General features: G+C 46.6%; 1 protein-coding gene across 1 annotated transcript; it reads right to left on the minus strand.

The window, feature by feature from the left end:
- Window positions 1-5,988: 5,988 nt before the first annotated feature.
- On the minus strand, window positions 5,989-6,816 carry LOC104536537 (testis-specific serine/threonine-protein kinase 6-like). Its single transcript, XM_010179182.1, is given in 3 exon segments — window positions 5,989-6,025; window positions 6,027-6,321; window positions 6,324-6,816. Coding segments are annotated over 3 exon segments (825 nt in total).
- Between the last annotated feature and the right edge of the window lie 7,006 nt (window positions 6,817-13,822).

The following is a 13,822-nucleotide window of genomic DNA, read 5'->3' on the forward strand; positions in this document are numbered from 1 at the left end:
CCCCTCACAGAAAACCCAATACAAGGTTGTTCACTGGGCTTTGGCACTGTGCTGTGCAAATCTTGCCTCTCATTTTTGCAAACTCCCTTTCGCCTCCACCTGCTGAGCCATACCTTGTGCTTGTGGTGGAACTCCCAACATCTTACCAGCCTTCAGGCTGGAGATGCCAATGTCTGTCTTAATGCTAAAGCCAACTCAGCTGCAGTAAATACTCAAGCTGTATTTTTAATTAAGTTTTTAATGGAAACAGTGCATTTTTCCCACTCTGGAGAACATACTGATATGACAGTGCTGTGCAGATTCTAATGAAAGCAATGATGTTGCCAGTTACACTTCTAGTGGGTCATATGTTACATGGAGAATAAGGGAAGTGACCATATGGAGAAGAAAGGGTCTGTTATTTCTTAAGGGCTTGTCTGATGGTTCTCAGTTCCCTCAGCTACTATTTACTTTAAAGCCATTTAGTAGGACTTGAGAGCTCTCAGCATCTGCTGAGATCCAGGCCCTTTGTAAATACACTCCTACGAGGGTGCAAGGTGATCTGTGAACCTGTCAGCTACCATGCTGACTCTGATGCTGCTGCTATTGACCTTGTCTCATTATTGCTGTTAAATTGGTTTGCTAAGAGGTATTTAATTACTTTCCTACTTGTTAGCAGGAATCACTTGTATTCTATAGCACACTGTGAGCTGTGCTGCCCAGAAATGCTTCTCTGATGCTAGGTAATACATGAGGCAAGCAGATCACCATGGTGTCCTACCATCCATTCTCTGTGATGTTACCTACATGGTCCTGGAGAAGGTCCTCTCCTGTGGCCAAGGTAACTCTCGTTTAAAAGGTAAGATCTTCTGAGGCAGAGATGATCAATAACAATCTGTATGTAAGTATCTCTCTCAACAACTCTCCTGTGACATCTGGGATTTCAGGTGCTACCTGATTATAATGAACATCTGTCAGCTGAGAGAAAGAAAGAACACCACCCATGTCTTTCAAGAGGAATCTGCTGGTTGGTGCTGTGGCTGATAATAATGTGAGAAGAAAGGAAGGAGAACAGAAACCCCACCCACCCTTGTACAGCTCTCTGAATTCAAAGAGAAACACCTAACAACCATGTTCACCCCTGTACTCTGTCTTTTTAGGTGCTTATAGGTCACCACCTGTAAGAGAAGCCAAATATAACCAAAACATAACTGGCAGATGCAGGCATTGCTTCTGTCCCACATTTTCATGGGTCCAGAAAATTCAGTTATTTATTACCCTTGCCATCAAAGTCATTAAGAAGTCTGTGTATCTGTGAGAGAAATAATCATGGTCACCTCAGCAGAATTCTGGGTTCGTGGGATCACAGGGTAAGTCGGGCAGGAGGGGACCTCAGTGGTCTCCAGTCCAACATCCTGAAGGGTCAGCTCTGAGATCAGACCAGGCTGTCTAGAACTCTCTGGTCAGCCCCTGAAAACCTCCCAGGACAGAGTTCACACCACCTCATGTTGTAGCTCACGTTACATCCCATGGTGTGGGTGCTGCCTAGACTGCTGAAAATAGATGTTAAGTGCAGTTAAGAAATTTGTATTCCATATTTAGAGCATGGAAAAGAAGCTCAAACTATCTGCTTTTGTAGTATATTCCCTTTCATTCATTGATGAGATAAAATGAGATTGATATGGAAGCAGTTCTGGGAGAGGGAATTCAAATGTCTTTCCAGGCCTTCAAATATTGTTGAATTTATTATCATTTGAAAACAGAGTCATGATCTGACTAGAAGACTGGAGGCCAGGGAATTTTTGAACTCTAGTGTAAAAAGAAATCCATTTGGCTTGAAGTGAGCTACTTAGTCTGCTCACTATAACAGGGGAAGAATATTTACCACTTGGTGCTAGTGCAAGGACTAATGTTTGCTAGGTGCTGTGAAAATGAAAATATTTTTCACAGAAAATTTTGTGACAATATTCTTGTCTGCAAGGAAAATTACGCACACAAAGAGCCTTTGGATCTTGTCCTTTGACGAGAACCTCTTGTTAGCTTTTTTTAAAAATTATGCTTCATATAATCAAATGGCTTGACAGGAAAATTGTTTGCCCCCTTTTTCCCTCCCTATCTCTTCCAACAGACAAATGTAGAGACCGCAGAGCGATGGACTATGAAAAGAGAAAAGGAGGAGATCTTAAACTGAAGGAGGGTTAAGATCTGCACACAAGAGCATGGGAGACCTATAACTTGGTACAGCACGGCATTTGAAGAGAGGAGGACACTAGGTAGCTGGATAAAAGGCTGTTAGCACTGAAGACTGCAATTATGGAAAGGTTAATGTATTCAAGCAGAGCGAGGTATGTTTATTTGCTAAATTGCCTGTTGAAAGCTTTCCTTCCCAGAGAGGCAGGGTCACTCAGGTGCATCTCTCACCTAACCTGCCCGTGCTGCCTCAGCCACGGGTAATTGAAGCAGGTCCTTAGCTGCAGGCTGGGCAGCCCAGCTTCACTGCAGGCAGAAATGTACAGCCCAGGGAGCGCCAGCTCAAGAGTTAATGCAAGAATGCATGAGGTGTTTGATTACCCAGCAGTATTTTCCCACAATTCATAAATATACTTATCTCCAGAGCTTTGTAACATGTAGACTTTTAAATAGCTGAGTCCTAAAGCTTATCAGACACATCAGTTATGACCTAAAATGTTGAAAGCAAATTTTGCTCAGCTGAAAAGGGAGCTTTAATGTCAATGTGCAGTAAATTATCTCCCTTCTTCTTATTTGCCTGAATAAAGACTGTATTTCAGGCAAGGTGGTGGTGAATTTGGACAAAGAAGCAGTGGCAGAAAAGCTATACTAGAAGTCTGGAAGATGTCTTTGAAATGATTAACACCCTTCTCAGATTAAATGGGGTAAAATTGCTTCAAGATGCTTAGAAAGTATCTCAAGAAAACACTAAACACTCTGATATGCTGAGTATCATTTTGAGAGTCCCTCTAATTGATTTCAAGACATGAGTTTAAGAATCTGAAAGACAGAGTAAGTTGGGTGGCATCGGGCATGACAACAGCTGATGACAGGACTATGGATGGGGTCGTGCTCAGACCACGTAGTAAGCCAGCAGGAGCAAGATGCAGGCATACTGCTGGATTGCCTTACACAGTCTCTGAACATTTCCCTTCTTGTCCTTGAAGAAGAATTAAATGAAGTATATTTTTTGTGTATCTTGCATGGTGATCAGCTCCCTCATAGAAAGTTATTTATTTGGTGCTGATATTAGACAGGACCTTTCATTTCCATATCGTACTGCACCAGTACCCTACAAACAGCCTGGAGAGGACAGAGTCACATTGCAGAATGACTCCAGTGGGACTGATCGGGATATTGATAACTCAGTGTAGCTGTTTATGCCTCCCATGGGTGTTCATTCAAAGTTCAATGGCTCTCCCATAAATGCAGGGTGCTGTGATTCACAGCCAGGATACTGGGGCTTATCTGTCAGAAGTCAGGGAAGGGGCACTCTCATCGACTGTGTGCCTCCCAGGAAGGTCAAAAAGCATTTCTACCCTCCTGGGGGGTAAGGTAGCAGCAGGCTTAGCACACACGGAGACCTCTGGAGTCCCTCCAGCACTGAGGGAGAAGGGGAGGGATGCTCACAGAGTGTGCTGCTGGAGCACGGCTGGGGAACCTTCCAGACCGGGCCTGTTCAATCCCTCTGGTTCTGCTCTCCTTCAAAACTGATTTTCCATTGGTGTAAATTAGATAAGAATTGGTTTAGAGTATTTAATTGTGATTTTGATTTTTAATCTGCATAATTAGATTGTAATGGACTATTTTCCCAGTCTTGGGATTGCTCTGAGATGGTTAGTGCTGGGCCTTGTGAGATTGCCATCTGTGTGGAGAAGGCGAGGGCTGTGGGGCAGCCTTACGAGCCTCCTGTGGCTCATTCAGATTGCTTGCCACTTCAACCTCGGCTGCTTTCCCAAGCTACTCAAGGGGCTACATCCTTGCAAAGCATTAGTCATCTGTCCCAACTCATGTCCTCAACAGATGCAATTGTTTATGAGAACATGGTGCTGAGGGCAGATTAATAGGGTCTGGGGTTTAGAACCACTCGTCTTATATTAGCTTTGTGTTTAATGAAATAAAATGAAAAGAAAGCAAAAGGAGAGGCAATACAGTAGCACCAGGTCTGGTATCAGGTTTCTGCTTCCCAGGCTGTGGGGAGGTACTTGGAGGTAAGCAAGGGCTGGAGTGAGGCAGGCAATGAGGAGGAGATGTGGAGGTACATATGCTGGGGTATGGACTGGAGAGCTTTCTCAAAGAAAGCTGTTGGGTTTGGAGAGGGATGAGGCTCACAGAGGGGTTGGAAGGCGAGTGGGAAAAGGAGAGTTGAGCCTTGCTGAAAAATCTCACTATCCTGAAATCTATCTTTTCGCTTCCCACATCCTTAAGACTTCTCTCCTTCTATTGCCTGCATCTTCCTGATCCTTTCCAAGCCTGCTTCTCCAGCCATGGGTGGCCCCAAGACACCCTTCGTATCTCTCACTCTGTCTGCTTTGGACTTTGCTGCTGCTGTGAAGTTTTACTTTGCAGATGCAAGGAGGAGAACAAAATAAATATTCATTCTAGGGGTGGCAAAATTCACTGTAGTCCATTTGCTGAAAAGCCTTGGGCTGGGTCTGCTGCCACATCTTGTTCTGCTTAAACTGCTCCTTTTAATAGACCCAAAATGTTTGCTTTACCAAAGATGTTTCCTTTTCTTCCGGCAGAATCCACGTGCACTGGTTTGCTCATGTAAGACATGGCCTGGCTGCAGGAGCTGCTGCCAGGGCTGCATTGTGGCAGCTCACGCGGCACCAGCAGCACCACGGCCGGCAGACCACCCAACGGGAAACCTGCTGTTTGACTTCAGTTTTGGTGGAAGCTAATTTGAGTTTGTTTAAAGGGAACTTGAAATGTCTCATGAAAGCACATTTCAGATGCCAGCTCCTACTTTTAATTAACCCTTTGACAATGGGACTTGCCAATAGGGATCTGTAGTAGCTTTTGGGGGTGGTACTCAGAGTAACTGGTAACTTTTGACATTGAAGCTGGAAAGCAGTTGTTAGAAGCAGCTCGCTTTTAGATCTTTATCTCTTTCCCATTTCACTTTCTCCATAGCCAGTAACGCTTCTTTCTCATAAAATATCTTTTTGGCAGAGTTTTTGGATGTTGGTTAGAATCAATATCTGAAAGATGTAGTTGAATGTAAGGTGTGGATTTCAAACCCCCACCAAAACTTTTGTTTTGGTAATGCTGCCCAGTTGCCTGCAAAGATCCTGCTGTGAATTTGTGCTGTGAATATCACTGTGAAATCTAAATGGTGGTGTACAAAACATGTGACATTTTCTCTGCAGTAGTGATTTACAGGACCAGTATTTCTCCCCTCCCACCAGCTCAAATACAGTTGGGTGCCAAACAAGGTTGAGGACAAGCAAGACCCGTGTGAGACCAGCTTTGTTCCTGCAGCCCTGGGCAGTGCCCTGTGCGTATGGTAGTGGAGGGCTGGGAGTGGGAGAGAGATGTAGCTGCATGGGAGTTTCAGTGCTCATTACCAGTACCAGGGAGTTGGCAACATAAAGGACTGAGCTGCCGCACGTTGCGCCTCACCACCCACCCAGCCCTGGCCATGCTGGCTCCATGGGAGAGCCCTAACCTGCCTGAGGGGGAGTGCAGGTCCCCCTTGCAGTCAGGCAGCCACTGCTGGTGTAAGCAGCCCCACGCTTTGCTCTTATTGCTAGCTCAGCATGGTGATTGTGTCATGAAACCCAACCCGCAGCAGGCTCACGTGTCTCCTTTGTGGAAGGATCTGACCACCTTCTGAGAACACACGGTCTTGCTGGTTATTGAAGTTCAATCAGCTCCACATAGAGGCACCCCAGTGCTCAAAATGATCAATACACCACAGAAATGTGTTTTTACTGCAGCATTGATTGTGCTAAAGTGTTACAGCACTCCTGGGATCTCTGGGAAGGGCCTCCTCATTCAGATGTCCCCCTTCAGCCAGCTGTTCTTGGCCACTTACCCCACGCCGAGCAAGTGGGCTGAACCGGAGCAGTTGGGTGATGAGGGCTTGGCAGGGCTCCGGCAGTGGAGGCAGCCCCTTTGGGTACAGCACCCCTCTCTTCTGCTGCTGGAGCATGCTGCAGATATGGGTATCATCAAAGGGCATGCAGCCAGTCACCATCACGTAGAGAATCACCCCCAGGCTCCACATGTCGTACTTCTTGCCATCATAGGGGATGCCCATCAGCACCTCCGGGGAAGCGTAGGCTGCTGACCCGCAGAACGTGGTGCTCAGGTCCGGGTAGGTGTTATCTCCTTGCTAAAACCAAAGTCGCTGAGTTTGGCCCGGCGGCCATCAGCGGTGATCAGCACGTTCTCACACTTGAGATCCCGGTGCACCAAGTCACGGTTGTGCAGGTAGTGCACAGCCCTGACGACCTGTGCAAAGATGTCCCGGGCCTTGGGGACGCAGGGCAGCTTCCCTAGCTGCTGCACCAGCTGCATCAGGTCAGTGGCTGCTGCCTCCATCACGATGTAGAACTTACTGTTGCAGGCCTCAATGACGTCAAAGATGCGCACGATGTTGGGGTGCCGGATCTTGCGCACAATGGAGAGCTCCTGGGGCAGAAACTTGTAAACGAAGGCTGGGGGTGCTCGTAGCTGGTCCACCACCTTGATGGCTAAGGGGATCTTGTACTTGTTGGAGGTGGCCTCTTTCACCTTGAAGAAGCTGCCCTCCCCTAATGTGTGACCCAACTTGTAGCCCAGCTTACGAAGCAGCTTCTCTCCTGCGTCGTTTTTTGGCATGATGTGTGATCCTGATGGGCTTAAATCGAAGCTGGTGTTTTGCTGCAGGATTTTAAAGCTTTAATATATGGTATGTGGCTACTGTTGCCCTTCGCTGTCCTCCGTGGTCCAACAGGTGCTTCCATGGGCTCCAGGGCTCGCTCAGGTATTGTGACAAGGCGGAATGCTGTGTGCCAGCGTCTCTGTGAGATGACGGAGGTGTCTGGTGGCTGCCATTCAATCACAGGTGTCCAAGGCATGCCCACACACATTCCAGGGGAGAATTGCCGTGGGTGGATATTTAAGAGTTTTTACCTTTTTCTCATTTTCACTTGAGTTTTCAAAATGGGGATCTTCTGGTGATCAGTGTTGAAACGTGAGCTTTCTGGGATGAGGAATCCATCTGGGGACTTATACCTGTTTTCTGTAGGGTATTATATTAAAATCAGAACTACAGAGAGAGGTACAAAGGAGTATCTTTTACTGTCCATAACTACAAATTACCTCAACTGGCTGTAAACATTTAGGGGTTTTTTTTATTATGATGGTGCAGGGAGCTATTTTTCTAGGTAGGCTTTCTGACCTTGTGTGGTGTGGATGGGGAACCTTAAATGCATCTTTTATAATAAATGGCTCTTCCATTTCCTGAACTTCAAGTTCCCCCTCTATTTTTTATCTAAATGATAAAGTGAGATTTTTGAAGTGAGACTAGGGATCCTTTGGAGAGCTTCTGTAATTTATATTTTTCAATGCCTTCAGTCAGTTTTAGTTGCCATAAGATGACACATAGAAGGAGCCGAGGGAGCTGGGCTGCGTTGCAACAGCCACTCCTGAGCAAAGCGTCCCTCCCATTGCATGCTGTGTCTCAGACCAGTATCAGCTCCTTCCTCCATGCATTGAATCCTTGGCTCTCACAAACAGTTTTTTTCTTGTTTGCACTGGTTTTTTTTCAAGCTGCTCAAGGATCCTGTCCTTCCTGTGGAGCCTGCATTTCCTTTCCAGCTGTACAAAGGAGCCTAGGACCACAAAATGTCTGTCTTCCTAAATACCAACCCAAATGCTATTTTAAACTTTTGAATATATGTTTCATTCTGCAAACTGGTTCTAAAGAGGAACCAGATTCAACCGAAGACTGAAGAAAATCTTTCCTGTGAGTCCATCTTGTCAGTGTTCTGAAGTGACCTGAAGAAATTGGATTAATTTAAAACTACAAACATAGGTCTATATGCGCTGCACAGCTGCTTTGCCCTGACTCCTAAGGGCAAGAAATGGTTATGGCAAGTTTTATCTGCTGTAGAAGTTGCAGGTCAAAACCAAACCACTTTCCCACTTCAGATGCTATTTCTACAGGCCATTTGGAAGCACTGGAATTCAACATGCCATGGAAGTGCAGTTATCAGGCACATATCACCAGGCATGTCTTCAAAAGGCCAGGCAACCACCATGTACGTTGCATGATGGAGGATTTGTTCCCGCGCAGGGGCTACCTTGCTGACCACTGAGGAATGACCTTAGTCCATCCTTAACTCTGCCCAAGAGAGCAGAGGCCCCATTTGATGGCAAGGACTTTGCCTGGGGCTGATGTCTGTAGGGAGATTGAGTGGAGGGAATCCTGCACGCATGCAGAGGACGTCACCCAGCCAACATTCCCTTTTGGTTTGGGCTGTCCATTAAATGCCCCCAGATTTCTTAGGTCTGAAGCGGATCAGAAAGAAGCCATTTCCAGAAGTTTCTGTTCAGAATGTGCCGTTACTTAAACACAAAAAAAGCACCCCCCCAGCAATCGGGAGGTCAGATGCAGAAAGCCATTTTGCTGGATACATATTATTTCCTGGCACTTCAGTTTAGCCCGTGAGTCATAACCGCAGTGACTTAGTAGAGGTCTGAGCTGGACACTTCATAGAAGCCAGGAACTTTGAGATGGCTAAAGATAACTGAACCAATGTGGGCATTTTTACAAGGGAAAATGCATAGACCAGGCGTGTTTTCCCTGCCCACTACCAGAGTGTCTCTGGAAAATGCTGTCGTTGCATGCTGCAAGTTGTGTGCTTAGCTGTCTATCGGGGTTTGGCTGCTGCTCAGCATAGCTTTTAAAACAGGAACAGGAGTTCACAATATAGACATGTTCCAAAGCCTATAGGTAAAATCCCCATTTATGGGAAACCTCTCTGAAGGATCCTGTAATAACATAACCAGAAGAGGTGGTGTCCAAACCGCAGTGGAAAAACTGAAGCAGCGACTCTGAACCATGTCGAGATGGTAAGGAGTAATGTTGTGGAGTCCCGTGTTGCTGGTAACTCCCCATCTGCTCCAGGGAGCTTGTCGCTTTTGGGAGGATTTCAGCAAGCTCGGCTGAGGTAGTTTCAGACTCGGAAACGATTCAGTAGGTCCTCCTTTAAGCCCAGAAAACTGTGCAGTTAGAGGCTGCAGGAGCATCCTGGGGACCAAGGGCTTGTGCAGTGTCTCAGAGACGGGAAGAAAGCCCTGAGGAAAGCGGGTGGCAGCAGCTACCGTAGCAAACGCTCCCCCTCCTGTACGCTCCAGGCTAAACCCCTGCGAGCCGGGTTTGCTGCAGGCATGGTTGCTGTGCAACTCCGTGCTCCCGGCCCCCAGCTCGCAGCAAACGGCAAGAAAAGTAGACAGCAAAGGGCATGAATGCGAGGTTTCGGTTTGGCAGGACACAGTTAAGCAGAGGGGGAGGAAAGATATCTGAGCTCAGCTTTTTGTGCTGTGCCTAGATCACAGAGAAACAGTTTTTTGCCTTGTTAGCTGCCAGTTCAACATTTATTGTTGTAAAAATGCACCAAAAATCTCTTCCAATCCCTCCACCTCAAGTACTGTTCAATCTGGTACATAAGCAGGAGGAGCTGGTTTTCAGAGGTATAAATTATTGGAGCTTCACCCTCAGGGTTTTTGATATGAGGATGTTTTCCAACTCCAGTGGCATGGTTGTGCATCAGCCTGACATGCAGTCAGCTCCTCTGCCCAAGGGCTGATAAACTCCTGAAGGACCATTCAGGCTGCTGTGCAGTGCAGGGACACCACAGAGCTACCAGGTGCCTCAGAAGCAACTCGCCTGTTTCAAACTCCATATATGCTAATTTACCTCCCTGGGTAAGTTCACCCAAGGTGAGTGAGCATCGCCTGAGGCTGCACTGCTCACCAGAGACAAAGCTGTGCTAGGTGGCACTTTACACCAAAAACAAGGGAAGCTCTGAGTTAACCTTGCCTGGGTCCTGTATGCAGTACAATTACATAGGATGGTGTTCCCTGGGGGGGGGGGTAACTCACCTTGCTGAGATGCCACCGCAGCTGAAGGTCCCCAGCCTTCTGCTATGTACAAGCTACCTTTGACCAGAGAAGAACAAACAAGCCATGAGATGTAACAAAGGAGGAATTTTTTTTCTTTCTGCATCATCCCATAGATTTTTTTTTTCACTAATAATTAGGTCCTCTCTTGCAGGAAAATCCTGGCTATGCTGCAGTTGATAGCTGGGAAATCACCAGTTTGCTGTCTGAACATGGGGGTTAATCAAACATGTCTGCGCTGTGCCTTTTTGGGTGAGTGCCCTCAGCAAGGCAGCACTACATCAATGTAATCACCAGACTGAGGTACCGGCTGTGATGCAGCATGGAAAACAACTGAGCTAACAAGAGGACCATTAGAGCATGTGTGCTTCAGAAACTTCTCCCTCTCCCCTGCAATCCCATTGTCCCTGAAATCTGAATTCATCAGGGAAGGGCTGCAGGGAGTCCAGCTGGCATGGGGGCAAGAGCAGCCACATGGGCTTAGCATGCCGGTCATTGATCTGTGACAGATTGACAGCTCTGGGGCAGAGATTTCTTATGTGAGTGAATGCTGCTGAGCGCAGTGTGGGTCCTACTGGCACTAGTGTACTGAAATATAACTCCTGTTAATGCAGATGTTCTAGAAACCAAAACAAACCGTAGTTTTATACCTTATGCCACGAGGCTGTACGTTACGATGTGTAGAACTAGCACTGCGCTTGCATGGAGCCCTAGAGATACCTTTAAATACCTCAATTTCCATACAAGCAGAAATATTTTGCCCAGGGGTTGTAACTTTCAAGATCAGTCAAGTGATTCCTAGCTGCCCCAATTCGTGGTGAGTCTATGGCCAGACCTTAATGCTTAGCACTCTGTGAATGTGGGAACGGGTAAACAGCTGCACAAGGAGTAAAAATAAGTGCTGTTACTTTTTTGCTTGACTGCCTCATTATAGATAGCATAAGGCACAACCATAGTTTTTTCCTAGCTGATATTGAAGTTATCAGGATCTTTCTGGCAGCAATGGCAAAAGCAAAAACTTTAAGCTTTTAAAGTTTTACCCTGTATTTGATTTTATATATATATATATTATATTTTTATATACATATACACACATACAGTTGTTTTACAGAGAACACTGGGCTGAAAAGAGACCCACTGCTTGTAGCCGTATTTTCCATCCATCCTGGATGCTGCAGGGAGTTCATGCAGGTGCTGAAGGCTGGTGAAAATTTTGCAGGCAAGAATTGCTCTGTAGTCCTGTGAAGCTATGCTACGCTCTCTAGGTATTAGTACCAAAGGGAACAAGCCCAGATGAGGCTAACTTGAAACAAGTACAGACTCTCATCAGAGAGGGCATAGCCAGTAAAGAAAAATATGCTATTGGCAAGTACTCTCATTTTTCTAGTGATGTTTTTGCCTTACTTGCCAAGTACTATTCAGTGAGCTATTTAAAGATAATTGATCACTGGCCTGTGTGATATCCGAGCAGTTGGAAAAATGGGGCAGATCCCATGAACAGCATACTGAATCTAAGTGGCCTCACAACCTGAATGGTTGCTGTTGCCCTAGATCCTTTCCTGCAAAAATCAAGCTGCCTCTGAGGTAATTTTAGGCACTGGTATTGAACAGACCTGGAAAGTAAGAAGAACAGAACTAACTGCAAAGCTCTGTCTCTGAATGCTTTACGAAAGCTCTGTGTGTGCCTGAATTTGGCCATGGTCTCATGGCTCCTTACTGGCAGCAACAGCAGCATTGGCAGTGGAGAAAACCAAAAAGTCACAGGTAATCAGCAAGCTGTACTTGGTAATGTGCTGCATTTTCTCCTTCCTTCCTTCCTTCCTTCCTTCCTTCCTTCCTTCCTTCCTTCCTTCCTTCCTTCCTTCCTTCCTTCCCTCCTTCCTTCCTTCCTTCCCTCCTTCCTTCCTTCCTCCCCTCCTTCCTTCCTTCCTTCCTCCCTCCCTCCCTCGCCTCAAGGATTGGTGTTTAAAATAATCTGGCTATGCTGGGTTCTTTATCTCTGGCAGATAAGGAGATCTGGGACCTCAGATTCCTGGTGTTCAAAAGCAGCTGCGATCCCCACAGCTCTTTGCCATCAGATCTTGCCCTTATTCTCTTGTTCAAGCAGAATAAACTAGTGAAGCTGGTTGTGGGACCAGTAAGAGGTCTCCTAGAAATATGGCAGGATGAAGGAAACACCAAACAGAAAACTCCATGGATGTCAATTTGATTAACCAAGACACCAAAGAGAAACCTGAGGCTGGCACACCTCGTGTGCCAGGAACATCTCTTCATGTAAATGAGAATTTAAACTGTGTGAGAGACATAAAATGGGCTTGTAAGCCATCAGAGGGAATAGATATATGGCAACATGCCACACCACCACCTCTTGGGCAGCTTGTGAGTGCCTCAGTAGGTGCCAAAGGAGATGAAGGATGGAAAGGGCTAATGGGCTGTTCTGCAAACATGATTTTGCAGCTTGCATTGCCAGGCTGCACCTGCCAAGAATCTCAAACCTGAAGGCAATAAGCTAGAGTGGAGTGGGAGACCAAAGGGGCTAAGCAGGCTTTGGCAGGTTGGTTGATCAGGGAGTAGGAGGACTCCCCTGGCAGGTCTGCTATTTAGAGGCTTTGTACCAAAACCCTTCTGGAAAGAGGGAGGAAGAGTAAGATTTCATGCCTCCCTCCTTGCAGTAAGTGGAAAGTCATCCCTGGCTTGAAAGAGCTAAAGAAAACCAGCTGCATAGGGAGGCAAGTGTTCCCTCTTCAGGGCTGGAATGCCTGCTGAAGGAGGGGAGCCATGGCTGGGGGGAGTTGGGAGCGGAGTGGGGACTCATCCTTGGGAGCTCACCGCACCCTTTTCCTGGCTGGAGGTGTTGATCTCCCTATGTCTTCGTGCTGATGGCTCCTTCCCACCACCTCCCTTCCAAGAGCTGGGAAGCTGCTTTTTCTTTGGCTGGTGTTGCAGAAGCTTGGCTTGGCCTGGCCTTCAAGTGGCTGATTCCTGTGCATTTACCACAGAGATCCTCCAAACATCCTCATGAGCCAAAGGGAAGGGCTGTGCAGCACTGACAGGCTGCCAGGTTGAGAGAAATGTCTAAGCTTGCTTTTCCTGCCCCTCCTTGAGGCCAGTGAAAGAGCCCAGCAAGCCTGGCACTGGGCAGCTGGTAAGAAAGCTATGGGTAGGAACTGGGGCTCTGTTTTGCACATCTCCTGAGACCAAGGAACGTTTCTCTGCTCTGTTGAACGTTTCTCTTTCTCTGTTGCTTCAGCATCAACAAATCTCTTTCCATAGCTGAAAGATTAAATGTCTACCATGGCTGTTGACTTGCTTACTGTATTTGTGTGTCTGCTGTCTCTGTCCCCAGGCAGAGCTAGCCAGGGTTTTGTCATGGCTGGCTGTCGAACAGGGTGAGGGCTTCAGGTGAGCCTTTAAGCAAGGCAGAGATTTCAGAACCTTCAGCAAGCACCTCTTGGGTTAGTGGAAATGGAATTGGAATTGGGTGGTCATGAGGGTCAAAAGAAAAGGTGGGAAATTAGAAGGGTTTTTTTTACTGCTTCAAGTTATGATCGTTAAATCCAAATATTAAGTTAGAAAAGCAGGTGTTTTGTGGTTAACTGTCCCAAATGAACGATTCTTAAATTTCCTCCTCACACTGATTTACTTACCTGCCTGTGGAGAAGCGCATCACAGAGTATTATGTATTCAGAAAGAGATTTAGTTGTCTGGCATCTATTGT

The sequence above is a fragment of the Mesitornis unicolor genome, unplaced genomic scaffold (genome assembly GCF_000695765.1).
Source record: "Mesitornis unicolor isolate BGI_N332 unplaced genomic scaffold, ASM69576v1 scaffold52210, whole genome shotgun sequence".
Taxonomy (NCBI): Eukaryota; Metazoa; Chordata; class Aves; order Mesitornithiformes; family Mesitornithidae; genus Mesitornis; species Mesitornis unicolor.